General features: G+C 42.0%; 1 protein-coding gene across 4 annotated transcripts; it reads right to left on the bottom strand.

Annotated features, from left to right (window-relative positions):
• Window positions 1-1084: 1084 nt before the first annotated feature.
• On the bottom strand, window positions 1085-20469 carry LOC146983212 (uncharacterized). Of its 4 annotated transcripts, XM_085784689.1 has the most exons (20): window positions 19925-20469; window positions 18616-18733; window positions 17304-17352; window positions 13684-13728; window positions 13471-13553; window positions 13150-13246; window positions 12820-12962; window positions 11294-11469; window positions 10912-11015; window positions 10625-10783; window positions 10159-10307; window positions 9097-9220; window positions 8934-9003; window positions 8739-8781; window positions 8183-8503; window positions 6130-6273; window positions 3929-5848; window positions 3107-3209; window positions 1934-2968; window positions 1350-1888 (listed from the first exon to the last, which is right to left on the bottom strand). In XM_085784689.1, exons 1-20 carry the CDS (start codon window positions 20088-20090, stop codon window positions 1586-1588), a joined length of 5352 nt encoding a protein of 1783 aa, XP_085640815.1. In that variant the 5' UTR covers window positions 20091-20469; the 3' UTR covers window positions 1350-1585. The 4 variants fall into 4 exon arrangements, with proteins under 4 accessions (XP_085640812.1, XP_085640814.1, XP_085640813.1 ...); XM_085784686.1 differs by having other exon boundaries at window positions 1085-2968; XM_085784688.1 differs by having other exon boundaries at window positions 1085-2968; window positions 3107-3206.
• Window positions 20470-25917: the final 5448 nt, after the last annotated feature.

Raw genomic sequence — 25917 nt, 5'->3', positions numbered from 1 at the left:
GAGGACATGCAAAAGTGCACAAGCAGCCAGGGGGAGGCGATACCTTTTTCCTTTTTTTTTTTTTTTTTTTTAGATCACTAGAGATGCCCAACTGTCTAAACACCCGACCGTCCCCGTACCCCTCAGTCAAAGCTTTGAACCCAAGCCAAGTCGGGCATCCCACACCCAGCAGATCTCCTCTGTTCAATCCCAGCATGCCTTGGCACGACACTGGGCGATTGCAGTTACAGCGGCAATAACAGAGAGGAGACAGACAGAGAGACAGAGAAGGCTGGATCTCTGCCACGTCTTCCTTGTAGTGAGTTAATGAAGCAAAAAAGCTTGGATACACTTCAAGCATCAACTTTCACACACACATCAACACGCCCACAGTGGGCACAATAACTCAAGCCAGCGCAGGCAGCAGGCATATTGAACGCGTCTTTCATATTTATTCTAACATGCTCCCAGTTCCTGCCTAAACAAAAACCCAACACGGCGAACCAGCCGCCACCCCGACTGCGTGAGCGACGTCTTTGTTCACGGTCTCATGTTTGGCGTGTGGCTTTACTGTTGTTTCACTGCTTTTTGATGTAAAGCAGGATCATGGTGCAAAGAGGGGAATAAAGGAAAGCGAGTGAGTAGATTGATGAACATCTTTACCTGATGTACAGGTGATGAGTGGAGGGGAGAGACGCTGTTGTATTCAGACTGTCTGAAATCTTGGGGGGCGACTGATTGGAAGAGACACTGTCTGATGTAAAGGCTGGACAAAGAAGAAATGGAGAGGGAGGGATGACAACGAGCAGAGCAACAGTACGACACTGCAGGGATCATTCACTCCACTCTTCCTACATCTGTAATGACACAATAATAAATGATTTTTCACATCAAATCTGCAGGAACGTTATGTAGAAATAAACAAAGCCAACAATGTTTTATGGATGTTTCCGTTTATTTCCTTCAAAACAGGAAAAACTCAACTTTCTTCTGGTACATAAATCATCCTTCCAGCAGTTGGTTTTAAATTAAATGATTACAAAATTAAAAAGAAGAAAAAAAAATACAACACAGAGGTTCAAATTATAAATATGTACAGTATCTGTTTTAAATTAATTTGCAAACTTTTTTTTTTCTTTCTCAATAATCCTCTATGTGCACTACTGTGTGAGGCAAATCAAAGTAGACTGACCTGTCAAAATGTAAGACTTTTTCCTCATGCAAGCTGTAACAATGCAGGTTCAGTAAATATGAACCATGGTTTGCTGGCAGCCCCGAGCAGGCTGAGAGCATGTGCAAAGGCCTTGAACTTAAGACAGTTCAAGGGGTCAAAGGTTTTCGACTTTTGCATCCATTCACATTCATTGTCATTATATGTATTATAAAGTGCTTCTCCCTCACAAATGGTTCCATTTCATTGTTAAGTTGATGCGTTTTTTTTTTTTTTTCAATATCTGAATATCAAGATTTGAAGTCGATACAAAAAGTATCCTGGAAAAACAAAGATGAAAAAATTAAATAAAATAATCCAGGCACTTTTTGGACAGAGAAAAAAGGAAAAAAAAACATCATTCAAGTAATTTTCTTTTTTTTTTCTCCAGGACGATCAAAAGAAGGTAACTGAGCAGAGCTTAGCGTGATCTTCCTCCGCTTTCCACCTGTCGTCCACCTCCCCTCCGCTCTCCTCCTCATCCATCCCATCGTTGCTCCTCTTTGACTTCTTCTGTTTGTGTTTCTTCAGCTCCCACTCCTCCAGTTGCTCCGGGGCGGCTTGGCTCTTCTCCTTCTCGTGGTGCTGTTGTTTCCACTTCCACTCGTTCCTGTCGTCGTCCCTGCTGTTCTCTGGACTGGCTGATGAGCTGCTGCTGCTGCTGCTGCTGCTGCTGCTGGGCCTCTCTCTCTCTCCCTGCTCTTTGCCGCCGCCCCACTTAGTCTCTCTGGACAATCTATCAACCTCATCTTGCCAACGTTGGCCTCTTACAGCCTCCGCATCTCCCTGGTCTTTTCTCTCTCTCATCACTTTATTCACTGTGTTTTGCTTCCACTCCTGCTTTTCTTCCTTGCTCTCATTTCTACCGAACTCCTGACCAGGGCTGCTCCTTCTGGGCTTGCCGGTCTTGGGACTGGAGGAATCGGATGGAGGTGGCTCCCTTTCCCTTCCCTGGCTGTGGGAGGAGTGGTGTGTCCCTGCAGGCCTGCCTTGGTATCTGCTGTCCCCTGCCGCATGTCTGTGATTAGTCTGGTCGTGGGGATGGTTTCTATCTTTACGTTCTGAGTTCAGTAACATGTCTCCGTACATTTTGTGTGTGTGTTTATCGGGCATTACAGCAGCTCTGCTTACTGAGCTCCTCTCCCTGTCTCTGCTGCCAGAGAGTTTCCCTTCAAGGCGCGAGGAGCTGGAACGTTTCTCCTGGTTGTGTTCACCTCCTCGCTGCTGCCGCTCTCTCCTCTCCATGTCCTGCTCCGTCCAATAAGAGGAGACGCGACCGGTGGAAGGTGAATTCTTCTTTCGGTCGGAGGTCAAGCTGCTGTGCTCCCTCTGTCTCGCCCTATCTCTCCCTCTCTCGTCTTCTTTTGACCTTTCATTTGATCTACTGCTCTCCCTCCGTCTGTCCTTCAGCCTCTCACCCTCGCCGCTCCCCCCTGTTCTGTCCCTCCACCTTTCTGTCTCCATCTTCCTCTCCCTGTGTCTCTCTGCACACAAGGCACCAGTTCTGTCTTTGCCACTAGAGGGAGACACACTCCTGTCGAAAATGGACAGAGAGAGGTTTTTCTCTGTCTCCCTGTCTCCTCCTCTCTGCATAACTCTGTCCCTGTCCCTGTCCACTGATCTCTGTCTTTTCAGGTCATTCTCTCCCTCTCTCTCTCTGCTGAATGTTGTCACTGATGTTGGAGGCAGGTCCACAGGAAGAGGGTCCTCAGCTTTGATCTTCCCTTTGTTCTTCTCCTCCTCCTCAGACTCGTCCATCTCCCATTTGGAGTGGGGGACCTGAGACAGACAGGCAAAACATGACTCGACAATATGCCATTTTTGTTTGTGCATGTGTATGTCTTCTAATTCCTTCACATTATGACCTCTAGACCCCCCCCCTCCCCCCTCCAAAAAAAAGCAAAGCATCAGACTCACCTGTATGAGCAGCAGCTGATCGTCTCTCTCTGCAGCTCCGTCCTGAGTGAACTCCTCCAGAGTTTGAACCACTGCCGTCCTCTCCTGACAATCCTTGTAGCTGCTGCATTCAACAAAAACAGACAGCACATCAGTCAAAAGATCTACATTAGAAAAAAGGAATTCAGACTTCTACAAAACAAACTTGAGTCTCTGGTTGTCTGACAGTAACTTGAAAAACACACAAAATACTTTCTGTGCTGTATTGATTGCTAATGACTGAGTCCAGTTTATTACACTTGACTTGCACATTAATAACATTTTCTATTTTTATCTGTAGTTGACAGACAGAATCAAAGTAATAATATGAAAGAGATTATATTAAATTTGAATGAATTCATGCTATGTTGTTTCTATTGAGTCCCTTTTAGCAATGTTCATTCACAGTCTATTTACATTCTGTTAATTACCAACATAATATTTTTTTCCTGGGATTGACGGGAAATGATGGAGAAGTTAATCCAGCATTAGTTTAATCATTGATATCAGTCTCACTGTTCAAGTTCAATCAACTTACTTTATATAAGTAACTCTATTAAGTTCCTGCTGATGCAGAATTAAAATATGTCCTTAATAGGACTGCATTAAGTAATTTTCATAGTCACTGAGACTGAAAGTAGATAAACAGATTTTTGATTATTCATAAAAATGTGTCAAGACGAAGGTTGTTTTATGTTTCTCAGTTTTATTTCAAATTGCAAAAAGGAGCAGCTACAGACAACTTCAGCTACGAGAGGAAGCTGTGTGATTATGAATTTCAAAATAAAGCAGTAACTGTCTGACCTGTCATAGTCCATTACTCCTTCCATCAGCTCCTCCTTTGTCTTCAGCTCTCCCTCTGCTCTCTCCATCTGGGAATTTGGGACTAACTCTCCCATCTCTTGCTGTCGACTTTCTTTCCCTCCTCTCTCTTCTTCCTCCTCTTTTCCAGTAACATCTTCTTTGATGGTCTTCATCCCCTCATCTCCCCACTGCTTTTCATTCTCCTTCTCTCCTTCAAGGGTGTAATGCCATATGTAAAAGTCCTCTTCTTCTCCGTCCTCTTTCTGTTCTCCATCTTCGTTGCCTGCTGCAGTTTTTTCCCACATGTCTCCCTTGTCATGTCTGAAGGTGGCTTCCTCCCATAACTGCTTCACCTCTGCTTCATCTGGTTTCATTTTTTCCTCATATTCTTTGATTGATTCCTTCTTTTCATTAAATTCAGCGACTATGTTTAACTTCTCTTCTCCATCAGTCCTTTCAGTTTCTTCTTTTGATGTTCCCTGGATACTCTCCTGCTTTTCACTTTTCTCCTCCTTCCTTTTCCCATCCAGGTTGATGTTGATGCTAATTTTCTTCTGTGGTTTCACTGTTATTCCTCCTTCCCAGAGGGTGGGCTTCTCTGTTGAAGTCTGTGTTTTACTTTCTCTTTTCTTCTCTGTCTTTTGCTTCTTTCTATCAGAAAGACCAGAGGATTCATTCCTGGGACTTTCATTTCTCTCCAGATTATCTCCTTTTCTTCTTCTATTCTTCTCTGAACTTGACTCGGAGACTTTGACAATGTTAAATCTTTCTGAATTCGCCCCGTCTGCCTCTTTACTGGGCTTTACTTTGTGATGTCTCTCCACATTGTGCCTGGAGTCTGAGTCCTTGCTTCTCCTCCATCCTTTCTCTGCTTCCAAATTCCTTTGCTCTCTGCTTTTCTTTTCAAAGTCTTTATCTAAAGACTTATCTTGTCCTAGAGAAGGTTGGGACGATTTTAAGGCGTCTCTGCCAGCTGCTTCATCCTTGCAGGCGTGTGATGCAGAGTCAGCAGCATCACAGGTCGACAACTCCTCTGCTCCTCTTTCCACATGTTTCTTCCTCCTCCTCTGCTCATTTTTCAGGCTGCTGAGCTTCTCCACATTTTTCTCGTCTTCACTCCTTTCTTGCCGTTCCTCCTGCTTACTGTCCTTTGTGAGCGCGATAGGCAGGTGACTGTCCTTCTGTTGTTGATACGCTCCTTCTTCGGATGGTGTGGAGCGACCATCGCTGGACGACTGAGAGGGAGGGGAACGGCTGTTGTTGGATGTATGAGATGGGGAGGAGCGAGTGTCGCTGGACGACTGAGACGGCGTGGAGCGGCTTTCACTTGAAGACTGCGATGACGGCGAGCGGCTGTCACTTGAGGACTGCGATGGAGGGGAGCGGTCGTCCGTCCGGGCGAGGTGTCTGTAGTGAGAGTCAAAGTTGGCCTGTGGGTGAGTTTTGCTTCCTTCCCACTGAGGGGGAGGAGGAGGGAGATTGATGAAGGGAGGAGGCAGATGGTGGAAGTGGCTGACGTAGCTGCTGAAATATTTCTCACACCATTCTTTGTACTCTTTCTTCCACTGCAGGTAGCGCTCTCTTTCCAGCTCCAGACTGTTTGCTTGATTTGCGTGCTGCGTGTACAGGGAACCGGCCGAACTGGGACCGGAGCCTCCCTCTTCGTTCCCCGAGCGCTGTCCTCGCCTCTTGGAGCTGGAGCCGATGGAAGCGGATTTCTTGGTGTGATGGCGGCTATGGTGGCGGCTTTTCCGGTGATCTGATGATGACTTGGACCTGGAATGGTGACCAACTTGAGGTGAAGATGATGAGGAAGGTGTAGGGGAGCGTGGGCGCTTGTAGCCAAAGCTGTAAGAGTGGGGGGGATGAGAGTGGGTGTGGGTGTGGGTGTCTCTGTGGCTGGAGTAAGGTGAGCGGGGCCTGAAGAAAAAAAAATCAAAAGAGGAAAAAAACAAAAAAAATAAAAACACACAATTTAAATCATCTGTTGTCATACACTTTGATCCATCATTGCCTTTGATATAAGTTGAATGCATCTCATTTCTAATTCCAAGTTGTACAGTATATGAAAGACTATGGGAAACATACAGCTCCTATTCTTTTGGGCCATTGAATCAAATCTAAAACTAAAAGTGTGTAGGAACAACAGCAAAAAACAAACAGACAAAACACTAAAGCCTTTAATAAAGGGAACAGAATACCTTGACCTTCCTTGGGATCTGGATCGTGAACGTGATCCAGATCTGCTTGAGGAGCAGGAGTAGGAGCGAGAGGACTTGGACTTAGAAGACTTTGAATTAGAGCGAGAGGAGGAGCGTCTGTAGCGAGACCCTCTGTGAGGTGACCTGAGTGACAAAGAGAGGGGGAAACAACCAAGTTTAAAGCAGAAGTAAGCGATCCGGTCGTTTTGGCTAACTTCTTGTCAGCCGATGGAGTTAGTAGTCCCCGCCCTCGTCATGGATCTATTGGTCCTCGTCCCTACGTCACCACTAGGGATGGGTACCTTTCGCATTTGAATCGATACGGTATCGATACTCGGTACCTGGGAACCGATACCGGTACCAATCGGTACCTGTTTTCGGTACTTTTTGTGTGTGTGGTAATTAAAAAAATTTTAAAAATAAAAATGTCTAAAATTTTAATATTTACCTCCTAACAACATCACAACTCCTCAGCCTTTAAGAGTATTTTATGTTTTAGGGATGGGCAATGATTTTAATATAATGGAATAGTCATTAAATTAAAAAAAAAAAAAAATTAAAAAAAAAAAGTTTATGAGACTATAGTCTTGTCTGAAAAAATGTCCGTTTTTACTGTGGGAAAAGGAGAAACATGGAGAGACTCCTACAGCCATCAGAAAGCTCTGTGTGAAACTTTGTGAAATAAAAAAAAAAACTGAAACTGCAGTGCAAACTCTGCAACATGTGGATTCACGTTTTGACGAGAGGAGAGTGCAGGGAGACTTCATCCTCGTTTACATGAGCTCTCATTACGTGACGAGGACATGACGGACCGCTTCGGTACGGATTGTCACAACAGTCCGTTCTTCACGTTAAATGAAGGACGGCTGTTTTTCAGGTAGTGATTTAAAACGACGGGCTGGCTCTACCGCTTCTCCACCTCTCATTTCAGAGAGAGAGAGAGAGAGAAGGGGGGCTGGCGCGAGTGTGCGGTGCTCATGCAGACTGCACTCTTGCTGACGCACGACGAAGGTGCGTTCAGGTACCGAAATGTGGTACCGATTGACTTTATGTGAATCGATACTCGGTACTTTGGTGGGAATTCGGTCGGTACCAAAAAAGTACCGAATTTCGGTACCCATCCCTAGTCACCACATCCACGCGCATCCCTGCACACACAGCCCTTCATGCCGTTCTCTTTCCTCACTGGATAAAGGTTGTAGGACACAAGGAAGTATACAAGAAGTTTTCTCCTCGGCTCAGAGCAGAGTGACTGACAGACCCGTGTTTCGGACCAAACACTCTATGTAAGTGATTGCTGTCGGAAGATAGAACTATTTAAGACTTATATTAACACAAACATTCCGCTTACTTCTGCTTGAAGTATATATACATTTCTTATTATTACCACTACTTTGTCCTCAGACTACACCACCGCTCTAGCTGAGTTTTATTACATTAGTAAGGTGAAGAGAGTTAAGCCAGCTGCACCTGCAGCACCGTGAGTGGTTCAGGGTTGAGATGATTAGTTTTCCAGTATCACAACGCAAGATTTGATTATAGTTTCATTCTCGGTTCCAGAACCAGTCACAGTCCAGCCTGACCACTATTAGGATTTTCAGACAAATACTGACAGTAATACACTTACAGTATGCAATAAAATACTGTATATATAGTATAAATCTGATAATATAATAATATAAAGTCTGATATAGCTTCAAAATCACACCACACACTTTATAGACAACATTTTGATCCTGCTGTTTGTGATGAGTTATGACCAGAGTCATAACTCATCACAACGCAAGATTTGATTATAGTTTCATTCTCGGTTCCAGAACCAGTCACAGTCCAGCCTGACCACTATTAGGATTTTCAGACAAATACTGACAGTAATACACTTACAGTATGCAATAAAATACTGTATATATAGTATAAATCTGATAATATAATAATATAAAGTCTGATATAGTTTAAAAATCACACCACACACTTTATAGACAACATTTTGATCCTGCTGTTTGTGATGAGTTATGACCAGAGTACACACAGAGCATATGCTTGTTTGGTTTACCTCTCCTTCTTCTTTCTCTCATGTCTGTACCACTCCTTGGGGATGAGGGCGGGGATGGAGGAGTTGGAGGTAGAGGAGCAGAGGGAAGGGATGGGGGCACCTTGGGGACATGGGAGTGTCCAGATGGGCGTGGTAGGTGGGTATCCAGGAGGGTAACTGCTGTGGGACTGGTGAGCCGAGAGGTATGTGTGAAAAAGCGGGGAGGGAAAGACAGACGGAGGAGTAGGAGCTGAATATGATGATGACGAGGAGGAGGTGGAGGGAGTGAGCTGCTGGGATTCGGTCCAGCCTCCAGTGGGACAAACTGAGGAGGAGGGGGAGCTGTGGCAAAGACGGAGGAAGAAGCAAATCAGTCTTGGAACAGTGAAAAGAGCCGTATACAGACTGGTGCTTAAAGAGATAGTTCAACATATATAATAACGTTCCGTTATTATAAAATGTTGAACTATCCCTTTAAGCACACATACACTCATATCCTAGTACCTCTGCTTTCAGAATTGCATACAACTAAATACATAGGTCTACACATAAATGAACACACAGACGATTCACTGACCTGCCCCAGCAGGTCGATGGCCCAGACTGTCCTGGTGCTGGACCTTTGGAGTCAGAGAAAAATGGTGTTATCATTTTCTACCTGTGCTGACATGTTGCTGCACTTCTGAAGATAATAATCCAACAGAAAGACAAGACACATAACAAACAGTGGGTACAATATAATTAAAAGATACAAAGTTCCTGAGTGACTCACCTATGGAGGACTGCTGTTGATTCACACCAACCGTCTGCGGCTGCTCTGCCAGCGCTGCGCGGTGGTTTACCTGAACAGACGCAGACATCACAGCTTGCGTTTCGATATGTGTTGTGGCATGGCGAGTTAACGTTTCAGTCTGTGTGTCTGTGTCTGTTCTCACCAGTGGTATCAGCTGTGATGGAGCAGCAGTGGACTCTTTGTTTGAAACCAGTACAGAAGGGACGACAGCGACAGCAGCAGCAGTGATAGCAGTAGCAGCAGCAGCCAAGTCTCCTTTAGTCTCCCTGAATAAACAGCACATGCATCACAGCCAAGTTCCACATGAAAGCAACACCAGTGTCATTGTTTACTAGTTCTTCAGTCTCAAATCCATGGAGCCACGCTGGATTAGAGGCTGCTCCAAATGCTCTGCTTGTCTGGGTACTTTGAAGACTGCTCTAAAAAGTTTTTAGGTTGATGCCATCAGCTGTTAAAAAACATTTAAAAAAAAAAATCTCTGACACAATTAGTTCAAGTTTAATCTCTAATTTTGCTCTATATCCCCTCTGATAACAGCAGCTGAATTTACACTGAAGTGACATTGATATTATCTGACCTTCTCTCCCTGTCTCATTACAGTGGTAGGAAGAAACAGCTCCAGCTATTTCAGAACATACAGTCATTCAGACGCCGTAGTGAGCTGCTGTAGTGAGTATCTGATCCCTAATGAGTTCACTGAGGGTGGGAAAACAGCATGTTACAGAGTCAATGAGGACGATCAAACCTTTGCCTTGATCGTAGCTTTTAAAGATGATTTATTCACGCCCTCTGAGCTGGAGTAGGACAAAACCTTATTTGAATGCAGCCTAGGAAAAACCAGGGTGGGTTGCAGTTGAATTTGTGATTTACTCATCATCAATAAATATACTCTGGATATTACTGAAATGACAGGTGGAACATAGGAATAATGCCCTATTAACAAATTGTTCTATCGTGGTTCCCTTCCACAGCACAAAAATTGAGAAACTGGGTGATTCCAACAACAACACACCTGAAAAACAATGTGCTAATAAAACTAAACTTCAACCACCTCGACACAATGTCTAAGGAATCAGCTTGACATACAGGTGAGGCAATGAAGGCACCACAAATGAGTGAGTCAGCACTCCTACAATGCAGTTTACACAACACATACATTGTGATATGTGAGTGAGTGAATGTAGGCTCTTCTGTGCCAACATACTTGTCAGGTGTCTCCAGGCAGCTGGGCTCAGTCTGGAGGGAGATGGTAGGTGTGTTGCAAGCAGAGGCGGGGCTTGTTGTTGTAGGAGAGTTCCCAGACAACGGTGGTGGTGGTGTGTCTGCAGCCTGCGGGCGGGGCAGGAGAGGGTCCTACGTGGAGAGAGGAGCAGAAAAATATAGCTGAATAGCAATGTAAAATTCAGGGAGAAACTGTTAGAATAAACAATTAGAATATCTACATATGACAATATAAATCAATATATATATGCATATTCCTTTAGGTTAAACATAGAGGAGGCTACAGTATAAAACCTTCAGTTTAACACTCATTTCAATGGTTTCCACTAGAGAACTAGCACTATGAGAGACTGGGACAACAGCAATTATTCCTCTGGCTCCTGAGCCACAGAGATACAGGACCGTTTTTTTTCTGCCTCCCAGATAAAACACATCATTAAGAGGTTAACCTGCTGGCTGCTTGTCGACTGCTGAGGCTTCTGAGACTGGCTCTGCGTGGTTAGAGGGGGTTGGGTGGAGACAGGCTTGGCCTGGCTTGGTGTCGGGGTTGGATTTTGTGACGGGGTGTTTTTGGCACTGCCTCGCTCTTTCTTGAAAGTGTTCACGGCCTGTGTGGCGAGAAACAAGACAACAAACTGAAAAGTCAAGACACATTATGGATCAAATCAGGGGTGTATGTTTTCCACCAAATCTAATATCAACTCTTGGTTCCTACACATGTGTCTACACAGTTTACCTGTCGAAGAAATTTATTGGCTATCAGTGTATCAGGGGAGACGTTTGATTGGCTACAAGTGGGGCAGACGTGCTCCTCTGAATCCAGCAGGGTGTTACGGATACCTGGGTAAGACAGAGATACAGTTGAAATAATGATAATTATAATAACAAGTGGCAGGGTAGTCTTCTAGTCTCTATGTTTGTGTTCTTTGTTATCAGCTGATAGAGAAAAATATTCATTGCTCACTTTCTATTAACATTTATATATTTAAACACTTGGACTAATTGGTTCTTGTACTGCAGATATACATCATCAGGATCAGAATGGCTTTATGCCTTTCAAAGTGTATACGACATGATATGTGCATGCATGTGTGTGTGTGTGTGTGTGTGTCCCTCACAGTCATCACAGTAGCTGTTTCCACAGCAGGGTATGACCACAGCATCGATGAGCATATCGTGACAGATCAGACAGAGGAGTTCGTCAGGGACAGGATCCTCCTCTGCTTCTACTGTCTTAGGTTGATCCTGTGGAACAAATGGAGGCTTCTCCTTCTTCCCAATGGCATAAGCCTCTCTAATGGCAGACATCAGAGTAGACACAACGTAAGTTCACATTCATATTGCGGTGCAGTTATCCAGGTCATTGATTAGCCATTGATCAACATCCATACCAGCTGATTGATATTGATATTGATATTGATATTGATATGTTTGCCTCTGAATGCATTAACTTAGATTCACAACATTTCATGAAACCAAAAAGCTTAAAAGGGGTAAGAGGCTTCTTTAAAAATCATTATTTTTTAGTATATTTTGAAATATTTTGAGTGACCTAAGAACTTCCAGGTGGGATTGATAATTGTGAACAGCTCAGTTATGTTTTTAATGCTTTCTTCCTACAGTTTATGCATCTAAACAGTGTAAAACAAGCCACTCTGAAAAAAAATTGTTTTGGATTTGATCTTTAAGGGGACTGTTTGACACTATTATATTCTTCAGTTGCCACGAGACACATGACAAGACTATTATCAGTCATGTTTGCACAATCATTTTCTTGCTATTGCTTGGAGCTTTTTAGCTCACCTTAGCTTAGTATAATGACAGTAAATGAGATATAGCAGTTTTAGTATTGAGCTTAAGAGGTGCTGGTTGTTGGATTTTGTTCTCACCGGACTGGTTCCCCCATTTTCCAGTCATTGTGCTATGCTAAGCTAAATGTCTGCAGTTTTAGACTGGGCAGAAATTAAAGTCGAATCAATCCTCTCATTTCAGTTACAGACAGAAAGCCAGTAAGTGTATTACCCTATACACTACCAGTCAAAGGTTTGGACACAACTTCTCATTCAGTGTTTTTTCTTTATTTTTTATTACTTTCTCCATTGTATATTCAAACTGAAGACGTCAAAACTATGAATGAACACATATGGAATTATGTAGTAAACCAAAAAGTGTTAAACAAAGCAGAATATGTTTTATATTTTAGATATTTTGAAGTAGCCTCCTTTTAATTTAAAGACAGCTTTTTGAACACTTTTGATTCTGTCATCAGCTTCATGAGGTTGTCACCTGGAACAGTTTTCCAACAGTCTTCCAGTTCCCAGAGGTGTTGAGCTCCTGTTGGCTGTTTTACCTTCACTCTGCAGTCCAACTCATCTCAGTTGGGTTCCGGTCAGGTCACAGATAAGATTTTTGTTTTAATTAACACTTTTGTGTTTACTATATAATTCCATATGTGTTCCTTCATAGTTATGATGCCTGATGCCCCCAGTCTACAATGTGGAAAGTAATTGAGAAGGTCCAAACTTTTGACTGGTAGTGTACATTTAAAGCACACATATGCTCATATACACACATACACATACACATACACATACACATACACATACACATACACATACACATACACATACACACACAGACTCACCTATCTATAGCAGGAATGGCATAACGTCCACTGTTGGTCAGCATGGCTCCCTTTATGCTGGGATCATCCACCTCCACCATGAAGGACCGAGGGATGCCCGTGCTCTTCTTTATTCTCAGCGGGGCCTCAAAGTTTTTATCCTGCTGTCAACCACACACACGTCTACATTTAACGATCAGAGCTGACAGTCAACAACATTAACACACTAATACCTCTTGTACTGGATACGGGAAATATAAAAACACACACTAAGCAAAACAGCTCCTTGTCTGTGGAGGACTGCAAAAGAAAACTGTCTCAGTTTAGAGATCCTGCATGTCCTGCTCTTACCCCACTGGTGGGGCAGTTCCTGATGTGATGTCCAGTATTTCCACAGCGATAACAAGTGTAGTTTGAAGGCAGAACATTACCAAACTTTTTGCTGTAACTGGAGAGGGAAAGAGACAGAGAATGAGGAGAATGGATGAGGAAGAAAATGACAGAAACACATGAAACAATTAGTAAATGCAGTTAAGTGGTAAAGTTAAGTATTAAGTATGAATGGATGGATGGATGGACACATTGTTACAAGGAGATGTGGAATTGAAGAAAGCAGGTGGACTGAGATGGGTATGGAGGAGTAGATTTGTGAGTATTACAGATGTGACTCACTTCATGCAATCAAAGTTGGACTGGTTTTGCATAACTTTGATCTTATCCTCCTCTGACACATCTGCATCAGCCAGGTTAGCCATCTGCATGTACACACATGAGAGGACGTAAGCAACAGACACAGAGACAGCACGGTCAGTGTCTAGTTCAGACCATTTCAAACCGGGATGAATGTGAAAAAAACAGAGTGATATCAAAAACACAGACGTATACCTTGGAGAAAAAGGGCAAGGCACTTGAGAAATTCTGGTCATCCATCTGTTAGAATTAAACACAAAATCAGTTTTACTCATGAAGCAATCAGAGCCTCCACAAGGCCACACGTATTGAGACTGAGAGCTCTGTGTTTATATAGAGAGGAGACACTATGACCTGGCAAGGACACGCTAAAAAATGCTCTAAAGTGCCCATCCCACTTCCATGATTTTTCCTATGCAACTGCTGTAGTTCGGCTGTTCACATTTTTTTTTTATAACTGAGCTAAAATTTACAATAACATCCTGCAGAGATTTCTTTGGAGAGGGTGGATAATAAATCCTTCAAAACCCACTACAATGACAATGAAGAAGTCAATGATAAGATGCTTATTGGACCTGTCAGATGATGTTGATGTTTTTTTGGTAAATGTCTTATATCTACTTCCCTGCCTCCTCTCCCCTCATTTTTTTCTTGATACTGCTCACCAGTTGTTGTTTTTTACACTTGACTCAGGCAGAATGGGTACAAGAACCAAGAAGGACAATTTTGTGTACCTGCCATGCCACAGAAAGCTCACATTTATGACCAAATATTTATAAAAGCTAATGACATTCCCATCAACCTCACCTGTGTTCAGTGCAAAATTAAACCTGATACTTGCATAAATATATTAAATTCTGTTAAATTGTGTATTGAGACGATACGATAGATCATCACATTCTTGCAGTAAATCTTTGTTAGAATTGAAAACCTTGTGCTTATCTACTCAAAGGTTCATTCCCAGTCTCTCTTTAAGATACTGCTTCAGGTTGTTTGCACAGCTGTCCTTCACACACTACTTGTACGAGAACATAGAATACAGAAAGTTCAGGTTAGATCAGGACATTTTGTTTCTCCACACCAGCACACAGTATTTATCAAAGTATATACGTAGATCAAAGTAGTGGTTTCAAGACAGCTTTGGTGTTAGTTTCTAAACAGCTGAAGACTGCTGCACCTTCAATGGACAAGCAAGTTACTTCTGCTTGTGATAAACTAGACCTCAGGCAAAAGACACTGAAACAAGCAAGAGGTGTAGATACAGTAGCCTGGCAGACTTAGGATAACACAGACATTGATTAGAACCAAAAGGGCGACAATTCCTGCATTATTCATCAGATGTAGATGTGAACACACTCAAATTGAAGATCTTTGACAGTTTCATTTCAAATCTAATATGCTGCATTCAAACCAATAGAAATAGGTTCTGAATGCACTGATATTATTTATGACAATATGACATACATACTGGCAGTATTTAGTTAAAGGGATACTTCACCCAAAATCGATAATTCACCAATTTTCTACTCACCGTCATGCCAAGGAAGGATTTTCATATAATGGTGGCGGACAGAGCTCACTTTTCAATCGTCCAAAACACGCACTATGAAACATCCAAATACTTCCTTACTGCTCGTCCGTACTGACCTGTGTGTCCTGAAGCCGCGACATGAAAAAGTTGTTCGGAAATAATTAATTTAATCTCTTGTTGTAGCAGTAGCTCCCAGTGGCTCTGTTGATGTTTGTGCGCATGCTGCGAGATGTTTGTACGTCGTTGTAAACCATTGTTTAGAACATGTCGCAGCAAATCTTGCGCTACTCACAGAGCCACTGGGAGCTACTATTACAACAAGGCTAAAAACAGAGATCAAATTAATTTTTTCCCAACAACTTTTTCATGTCGCGTCTTCAGGACACTTGGTTCAGTAGCAGTATGGAGCTTTTTGGATGTTTCATAGTGTGTGTTTTGGACGATTGAAAAGTGAGCTCTATCTGCTGCCATTATATGACAATCCATTGCCGGACCCCCCCTGGAACTCCAAAAGCGTTTTGATAACTCAGAAAGTTCTCCAAACCCTTCCTTGGCATGACGGCGAGTAGAAAATCGGTGAATTATCGATTTTGGCAGAAGTATCCCTTTAAGGTAAGGCAAGTCTAATGACAGGTATCGTTATCAAGTTGTATTATGAGAAGTGTACAGTAGGAACCAGTTTTTCTAGAAAATCCATTTCTTATAGACTTGAAGAAAGTGGAATATCCCTTTGAATCCATTTGAGATTACATACCATGTATATCTGTTGTATCTATGTATCTTTTCCCTTTGTTGCATGACAAAGACTTAACCATTAATTAGAAATGTCACATGATGACAGAAACCCAGTTGGTTGTGTACAGACTTGTCCAGTCAAGTCACAACACATAATCAATACATAAGACAGCTTCATACAAACGACTTTATTTGTAGAAAAACACACACACACTCACAAGTTTCAAAAGTGCTAAGAAGAACGGCAGACACTTCTGCTACTGAGAAACTCCAGGGAAAAATCAGGTCAGGTCAGTGAGCACTAATTCAGACTGCAGCAAGTAAAAGCTTTTGAGATGTGTTTGAGTTAGTTCACATGATCATAGACTACAAAAGTTCAGCATTAAACAACAATGGTGCACCACTTGGTGACTGGAGAGTGGCTGTAAGAGAAGTGCTATGCAATATTTATTGGTCAGAGGTTTTAGATTTAATCTAAAATGCTGTACATCCTGCCTCAATAAGATTTTTTCTTGTTTACATCAGGGGAATCTTTTCTATTTAGTATCTATAGAAATCACAATGCTGTGCAGTCACTCACTAAAGTTCCCAAGAGATTTAGATTAGTCTGACACTAAATTCTTCATTTTGACATATTTAACTCCTCGGTGGAGGGTTGGATGATTCCAGTCCTATCTAGTGGACAATTAAATTGTGCTACATTAAAAATAAACAATTACAAAATGGTCTGTGGTGTTACTTTAAGACTTGTAGCAGCTTGAGCTGCACAGTTATCATGAATAAAACTCTATAATGCTTTTGCAGTGTTGACCCAGGAGACAGAGTTAAATAAAAAAAGAAAAAAAAGATAAGTGAGCAAGTGTGACAGGCGCCCATGGATGAAGGATAAATTAGTAAAGACTGTCAGCAGAGCCACTGTCGTAAAACAACAGTTGGGTTTATCAGCTGTGAATAGCTGGCCTGCATGATAATGTTTGACCCGCCCGGGCAGATCCCACCACCCACAGATAGATACTGAATGATCCTCAACAATGAGCACTGACTGGTGACACAGCAGCTTGTTACATTCTGACAGTCTTTATCAGAGATGATACATTTCAATACTTTTTCTTTTCAACTTTATTCATATATTAATAGATGGACTGGATGAAAAGTTAATCTTAATCATTTGTGCCTGGTGTAACTGCTAATGCTTTTTTTTTTTTTTTTTTACATTTATGTTAATCTATAATTAATTAAGAATTATTAAAAGAATTCTGTCATTAGTGAATTTTATTTATCAGAGCAGCTGGCCACTCTACTGTAAATAAAACAACTTCCTCTTTGCAACAGGAACCTGAACAGCAATAGAGGGAACTGAGAGTTTCAATGATCCTGATGAAGGATCTCATTTGTTTTTGCTAGTTTATGTTTGGAAACAGCAGGATGCAATTTCAAAAGCACCAAAGCACACATTAAGAAAAATATTCAGGCACAGCTATTCTGCTGTGTTAACAATGTGTGCTGAGCTGTGCTGTTACGTGCAGTGGGATTTGGTTTGGTTACGTACTGCTTTGACGGCTGCAAAGGCGTGGTGAAGGTGGACATCCGAACGATCGCTGAAACACAAGGAGGAGTTGTTTTAGGCCAGAGTCGTCCATTGCAATTACAAACACACTGTGCTGTTTCCACATCTGTTTCTTACTCTGAGAGCACATTTCATTGGTTGGCGCTAGTTTATATCAGTGAAAGAGATTAAACACAAGTTAAAAATATGCACCAAGAAAATTTTCTGTGAGGACCGATGCTAAAAATTGTTTTATTGTCTTATGTTTATTGTTGTGTTTTTTTGGGTCATTGTTGCACCAAACCACAGCATGACCCAGCTGACTGTTGAATATGACATAAATAGCCCAAAAATACCACCCCATAAACCCAAGTTTTATCAGCCACAACTATTTTTAACAGTGTTTTTACAGTGAATGTTCTTTACTTTGGTGGAGTTTAAAATTTCATGTGAAGTTTAATGTAAAGCGTGAACATAAAAGCCTTTAAACCACCTCATCATTTAAGGCTTACTTGGCAGCACCGTGAAACTAAGTGACTGTCATCCTGATTGTGCAGGTGGAGAGTTGATTTGCTGCATCTAATCTAGCGGGCAGCGTTACAACCCTCATTCCTCTCCACCCTTCTGCATGGTGCTGACGAGGCTAATCACATGACCGCCGGTCTGTTCCAACAAGGTCTTTTCCTGTATGAAACTCACACTACTGCTGCCTAAGCTTGACTAATACATGGGTAATCCTCGTGCACGTCACCGTGGAGTTAGAGTTGTACTCCTTCCTCTTTTCCTATGAGCATATTTTATCATGGCATGACATGCAAAACCCTGTTTAATCAACAGGCGGCCGTTAGCTGTGTGCCAGGACTCTGTATGGATTCAGCATGATGTTTTTTTTTTTTATATTAATGAGATCTTGTCATGTAAAACCCACATCTCCATGGGATTCAGTCACTTAACATCAAATGTACAATTTAGAATAACCTTTTTCTTTCTCCTATTTATTATAGCAAATATCATCTGTTAAAACACAACTGTGCAGAAGCTGGGTGATGCTGACAATATTATACAAAACTTTTTTTTTTTTTACTAAAATGTATTTTCACATTTTTCCTTAAACTATAAATCATCTTATGTTTGCCTGTTTCTTGATTGTGGATGAATCACTGTATCAGTGATGTTGCAACACTAGAGCAGACCTGTAGGTGCCAGGTAGGAGGTGGAGCTCTTGCAGGCAGGGACAGCAAAACTAATTACAGTGCAACAATTTACCAACAGTAGAGTACAGTAGCAATTCAAACCCCCTAAAAAAACCACTTACGTGTTTTGGTTCTTGCTGCCTGACCTGCTGCCTGAGCTGGACCTGCCTCCACTGACGGGGATTCTCCGGACGATGACAGAGGAGCCTTTGGGGATGGGACCTTCATCGTCTGTGTACTCTGAGCAGGAGAGATGTGTGAAAGTCAGGCTTTACAGTCTAAAGATGAGCTCACATTAGAGACTGTTATGAAAAGATCTCCAATCTTCTGGGGGTTTAAGGTTTAAGTTCCTGATAGTTTGAGTTCCTGATAGTTTAAACTACAAAAAGTTGGCAGATAGTCAGAAAACAATAAAATATCCCATCAAATTATTGACTTAGAATAATCAACTAATTACTTTACTTATGGTTAGAATCAAATGAGACAAATCATATGAATCGCTCAGTGATCAATTTTGAAGAGAAAAAAACACTAAATGTAATGACTCACATTTGTTAGAACAAAAAACAGACAAGTCTTCACAGTAATAGTACAGTTTATGTCATCACTTTTGCTCTTTTTGAGTGCCAAACTATAGTTAGATTATACACTGTGGTCTATGAAGAAAGAAAAAAGAAAAAACCCACAGGCAGCATGACACAGCCTTTTTTCAAAACTCAAATCCCATGAGGGAAATCTGGGAAATTTGACTCGATGTTTGCTACTTGTTTGACTTGTTCGGGGGTGTGCAAACCAAGATGTACTTTGTATGTCTCTGTATTTTCTCACGTACTGGTGGGTTGCGCTTTCTGTGGTCACACACTGTATGACGGGGTTGCAGTTCTTATCTGCAGGACACTGATACACCAAGATGATAGAGATCATTATTTAATCTGCCTGCTGTCATTATTGCTCTTCTTTGCAACAATGTACTGTATTGTTTAGAGTTTGCCCACATTGCAAGAGCTGGTGTTGTTCCCTGTATTGGTCATGTCTGTGTGGACTTTAATCTTTAATGGTCATGACGAGGCTGTGTTCCAACTCTGCTTTTGCTATTTTTAACCCGCACCTCTCCTGTGACTTTTACATGCATGGTAGCTACGGACAGGGCTGATCCACCACCATCAGGCCGTTTAACTACAGGGCAGGGAGCCTGCATGCAGCAGGAATGTGACCCATTCATTAGACCCTTTTGTCCCGGCTTGACTTTTCTGGACCCCCGTCAAGCTGCGGGGGGGTGACGCAACCCCCACCACCCTCCTAACTCGGACAGCTGTCAAATCTTTGACCACGTGTTTTCTTCCAAAGTTCAAATTGTCAACCTACCCTTCGTGTTTCAGCATAAACGCACTGTTCATTCGCTCACACATGTTTTTTTCTTTTTTTTCTTACCTTGTTTCGTCTGCGCGTTGGTGATCTGCAGGTCGCAGTCGCCGGCTCGTAGCTTCTCCCTGCCCATGATCTGCCTCTTCAGGTCGGTCAGCGTGATGTGGGGGCCGTCAAAAACCACCGTGTCGTAGCTGAGTTTAGAGGAGAATTTATAATGAATATGAGTCATGCTGAAAATGAGTAAGAAAACTCGTCCAAAGACTGCCAGAGAGCCGACAGCTGACAGTCAGTCTTTCTTCTACGGTGGGACTAAATCTGTATCGTGGTAGTTGCTATGGCAGTACAAAGTTGGCTAGCTGGCGTTAGCAGCCGGCTGCGTCGTGCGTCAGTGGATCCGCCGCTAACAAGCTAGGTGGTTAATTAACAACTGCTTGCTATTAAAGTGGCGTCCGCGGGATGACATGTCGCGTTGTCTGGTGGAACAGCAGCGGAGACTCGAGTCAAATCGTATTCAGTCAGTTTCAGGTCTAATTTGAACTTTTATTCCCGGTAATGCTGCTCTCAATCCGAGGTGTTGTGTGCTGACAGAAACCACCAGCTGTTTCCACAAGCAACGGCTCGTCAGCACAGTGCACGCACCATCTGATGCTGCGTTCAGGGGACTCCCGTACACTCGAGCTCCCGAGCGTCTAAGCTGCCGTAGCACGGTTACACACACAGTTCCTGCAACACAGTTTCGATGAGAAAGCTCTCACTCTCACCATGTAGAACTATAACAAAACGGGCAGATTTACCAGGGCATCGCATGTCAGGGCCTTCGGTAAGAATTAACTGTTAATATGCTTTGTCATGCAGTCAATCTAAAGCGTGACTTGACCCCAGATAACCCAAAAAGACGCCAAATGACCCAAGAGACAACAAAAAAAAAGTTTCTGTCACTTGTTGGCATATCAATAATTATTTTTGTATGAGATACTGACCATTTTTTATAATGTAGGAAGAAGTTGGGGCACATGAGCATGAAAACCCACAAAGTAGCCTAGATAGCCTAACTTAAATTTCTATTTCTATTTATATAGCTACTATTGAATAGCATTCAAGTTTGGAGATAAATCAACGAACAATATAGGCTATTGCGGCATTTTTTTTGTCAGACGAAGTTGTGTATGGCTGTGCTGCAGGGAATGAGAAAATAAGTCAACACAATCATGCAATCGCGATAAAGAAGGGTTTGTGAAACAATATTGGAGGAAAAGTAGAAAAACACGAAAATCCAGGTCTCATTTATGCTGAAAATGACTTTTCAAAAGGGCCAATTAGCCTATTCCGCAACATTTTTTGTTTAAATAGGCCATGTACAATTTTTCACCTGACATTTGAACGCAACATCTTGTGGCCACGCTCGGAGCAGCGCACCTGTTTGGGCTCAGGGGAGAGGAGGTTTAAACCGTTCAAACCCGTCATACGACGAGTTTCACACTTATTATATGTCGAATAATTGCTTTCCCTGCAGTTGTTGTAGTAGAAATGCTAGAAATGCTTTTTTTTCTTTTTTTCCTCCCGTTTTTCCATTCCCTGCAGAGTCGCTTCAAAGCTGCCAAGTTCAGTGAGACTAACTGAAGTTTGAGACCTGTTTTTCAGGTAGGAAGGACGTAATGTGTAATTTAGCTACATTTAAACTTAATTGCCAACATTAACAACAGATCTGTTAATTTGTAGTGCAAAGTATCCACCAGAGGGAGACAAAGCATCATTTATGGCGCTATTTATGACAGGTGAATTGTACTGCAGCGTGCAGTCAGTCTGGCAGGGTCACAATGTTACACATTTGGTGCCATATAGGCCTACCAATCCCCTCGACTGACGTTTAGCCCACTATTAAATGACTCACCCAACTGGGGTCCTTTAGAAAGAATTGGGAAACCATTGAGATTTTGCAGTTAAGACAGGATTAAGTTTACAACAACATATGTCAATAGGCCTAATAAAATTTTAACTAAAGCATGAAACCCAATTTTTCTGATATATTAGCACATTAGCTTATACAGTTGAATTCTAGATATTAAAAGGATGATTATGTCTGTTGCATTATTCAACAAATGTATTTAAGATTTTCAGAATTGCTTTTATGAATCAAAACAAACAAAATAAGGTGTAATACAATTAGCTTTTTTCAATGAAAGAAACTTTGAAAATGTTAACTTTTTTGTCAGGTGTTAGACAAGAAAATCAGTTCCACTATTTGTAGCCTAAATATGATGCTATTAGCAGCCAGTTAGCTTAGCCTCACATAAACTAGCTTCTGTCTCAGCAACAATAGCAGAGAAACTGAAAATGTAAAAATCAAGCTAGGATGAGAGGAAGGAGACAAGTGGTGAGGAAACGAGATGAGAGAGAGCGAGAGGCTTAAGAAGCAGGAATCTTCTCTGACGCTGTGACATCATCACCACAGGTTGGTGATGGTGGGGAGCACCACAAACACACACACACACACACACACGCACACACATGAGGAGCCCTGGATATCAGTGAAGCTAGTAGACAGTGGTTTACTGGGGACTGCGAGCTGATTGGTTGGATCCAGATATGGAGGGAGAGACCGGAGAGATGAGAGAGGAGTGTTTTGCGCTCAGTCTTCTCTCTCCTCAGTCTCTTGCTCTGCTTCTTTCTCTCCTGCCTGCTCTGCTCAGAGGAGGGATTTGCCCTATCTTCCCTGGCTTAGCACACCATTGTGAAAGCAGTGGGAGGATGGAGAGATGCAGAGGGAAAGAGAGAGCGGGAGAGAGGATGAAAGGGAAACAGCTGCTGCCTTTAAACTGATGTTCTTCTTATCATGATATGATACAGGACATGTTCAGTGACTCAGCCATCAAAGAGCTGCTCGGAAACAAACTCGTATGCTGGCATATGACGTGTTTAAACTGGAGTGTATTATGGTGTTTGTCTATGGAAACCCATTTCAGTCAGACAGGGGAATGAAAATTTTAAATACACTTAGTTAATCACAACGCATCAAAATTAGAACACATTAAGTCTATGGTAAGTAACAACTTTGACTTTATAGCTGACAATTTTGACTGATTATGACTATTTTCATTTTTCGCTCATCCATTTTTCAACATTTCAGCAGAAGTGGTCTTCCAGTAGTATGATAGGCTCTTAAAGTATGTGTAAACACACAAGTGAGTTTTCATGACAGGTTCCCATCAAACCTGGATTGTGAGAAGTTAATTGTCTGGTTGCCTATTGAATTTAGCCTACTGACTCATTTTTAGAGTAACAAATAATTTAACTAGCTGAATGAGTCATTGATTAGAAATGAATGTGACTTAATTGGTTGGGACATCACTGTTGGACCGATCTGGCTGCAAACTGACGGGCTGGTATCTGACTCCCTCGCTTTCTGTCGGCCATTTTGACACAAATATAAAATAAAGGGGGCGGTGTTTAGCTCAGTTGGTAGAGCACCCGCCCCATGTGTTGAGGCTATAGTCCTCACTGCAGGCGGCACGGGTTCAAATCCCGCGTCGAGCGGCCCTATCCTGCGTGTCATTCCCCCTCTCTCTGCCTCCCCATTTCCTGTCTCTCTCAACTGTCCTATCAAATAAAGGCATGAAAAGCCAAAAATATACTTAAAAAAAACAAATATAAAATATAGTATTCAAGTTTTCCCTCATTTTATTCAGGTCTTCTAATGGAAATGTGGAAATGGAACTGAATCTCCTCTGTCAGTCCACTGCTTTTATGTAATTTTATGCTATTTTACAAATCTAATGTACTGTTTAATGAATAAGAAATGCACAATGGACCCATAAGTAAAGATTGTAAAGATTACAGCAAAGGCCCGTTTTCCATATCCTCACTTTTCCTTATCCTCTGACTGAGGGGAAACCAATAGTTTGGAACAGTGATCAGCAGACGACTCCCTCCCTACTACCCTCTTCTGTTGCCTTCAGCCCTTAACACTTGCTCTTCTCTCCTCTCCTTCTTTCCCCCATCCTCCCCTCCACCCTTCACTCTCTCCTTCTTGTCTCTGCTTGAGCAGCATTCACAGCTCCGAGGCTTTTTTTCACACTGCAGATGGCCATAGTGTTACTCCACTCAAGACCAGGGGCGCCGCTAGGGATTTTGGGCCCCATTAAAAGAATCTTTACAGGGCCCCCAACACAGCGGTGAAATTTTTTGATGCTATTTTACATACAATTATGCATTTAAATGGTATTTTTGACTATCAGTCTGCTACACACACCACAGATTTTCTCTTCTGTTCTTGTTGCACGTCTTCTATTTAATTTTTTTAAAGGGTTTATGCTTTTTAAACCATATTTTTTGTAAGAATTAGTATCATGTGTTTATCTTCTCCTCTTTAGGAAAATATTTGAGTTGCAGCATCGCTGTGGTCCATTTGATTGACATGATTGCAGCTGATCCAGTCGGACCGAACCATTTTACATAAATAGGGGGGGGAGGGGGGCCCTGCAGGCGTTGATGTTTCCAAAACAAATAAAGTTATTGTTACCAGGACATTGAAAATAAAACATTTGTGATTATATGTTAGTTAATAACTTAGTGTCATTATTTTTTCTGTATTATCATTTCATCATCATTAGGGGCCTCTCTGGGCCCCCCTGAATCATGGGCCCCTAGAATCTGTCTCCTTTACCCCCCCTTTTCGGCGCCCCAGCTCAAGACACACACACACACACACACACACACACACACACACACACACACACACATGCTCTCCTTGTCAATGGTTCAGAGTGCTCTTCACTCACTTTGCCCTTCTCAGAGAACTGAAGTATCTCTTGTCCTTAAATCTCAACTTGCAGGAGATTTCTCCACCAGGTCTGGCACCGATCTGACGCTGTGTGTCTCCAGGTTCAGAGTGGATATCCATCCTCAACACTGGACCAAAATATCAAATATCATGAGTCAAGATGTGTGTGAGGAAGTGAATTTTTAGTCATACCATCAGCATGGCTGTCAGCTTGTTGCTCCATCACCTCTACATTTTACCTTCTGAACATAAAGACATTAGCGTTGACATATTGAACACGTTACTGCGTTTAGCATTTTGTCCGCATTTAGCTGAAAGAACAGCATCACAGAGGCTTCTTGGTCTTGATATCGCAAAACAGATGGTTGGTAGTAGACAAGTGGGATTTCACAGTAAATATTGCATATCAAGATGCCTATTGGTGTAATGTGTGTAATAAGCAGTTGTGCCAGTTCACACTTAAAAACACACTTTTTTGTTGTATTTTGTTTCTGTCAATAAATAGGCTTCTTTTCTTTTTCAATAAACCATCACCAGCCCCAAATCACTCCTGCTCCCAAACTAAATGAGTTATTGTACCACTGAAGAATGAGTTACATTTACTGTAACACTATAAACATGTAAAGTGAAAAAAAGTAGTGATAGTATGTGAATCTGGCGCCACAATTTACACAAAGCCATATGTTTTTTGTCTGTCTTCACTTATTCCTAAAACTGCTTTTACAGTAATGCTCAAACGAACTGTCCTCAGCCATAACAGATGTGTCTGTAACATCTGTACCACAGCAACATTCTGATGCTGGGCTGTGTCCATAGAGGCGTCATGTTGTGCGCTGTAAAACCGTTGTGAAATGTTAACTCAGGCCATTCATCATTTGTAAAGTTAGACATTACCACAAAACTATTAACATATTTAATGATTTTTGCTGATGCACCACACTGAACATAAGTTAACAAAGAGTTATGGGAAGGTTAACAGGGGACAAACAACTTTCACATATTCAACAACTGGTCTTTCTCAAAACTGGAGTAATGCTGATGCACGTAGTGAAGAGGCCGCATGAAAAGTGATAAATATGTAAAACGCCAAATGAAATGGAGGATAGTTGTCTTAAATAACAGTTTGTACAGATAATGAACTACACACAGTGATTCATCTTCAGGTAGGGGAGAGTGAGGTAATTTGTGCCATGGGGCAAGTAGTTCCACCCCTGTTATCTAGAAAACTATAGAAGAAGTTGGTCATGTGACCACATATTTTTGAAGGGGCATCCAT

Source organism: Trachurus japonicus, chromosome 8 (genome assembly GCF_045865225.1).
Source record: "Trachurus japonicus isolate A0001 chromosome 8, Traja_1.0".
Classification (NCBI taxonomy): domain Eukaryota; kingdom Metazoa; phylum Chordata; class Actinopteri; order Carangiformes; family Carangidae; genus Trachurus; species Trachurus japonicus.
This window is presented reverse-complemented; position numbering and strand designations above follow the sequence as displayed.

Bases quoted from the DNA above. Each gene is read 5' to 3' on its own strand.
- LOC146983212 (XM_085784686.1), bottom strand. From the start codon at position 20,090: ATGACTCATATTCATTATAAATTCTCCTCTAAACTCAGCTACGACACG. The intron at 11,470-12,819 runs GTGAGTCTGTGT...GTCTGCCATTAG, and splicing joins GCCATTCCTGCTATAGATAG to AGAGGCTTATGCCATTGGGA. The intron at 11,016-11,293 runs GTGAGGGACACA...TGTCTTACCCAG, and splicing joins AAACAGCTACTGTGATGACT to GTATCCGTAACACCCTGCTG.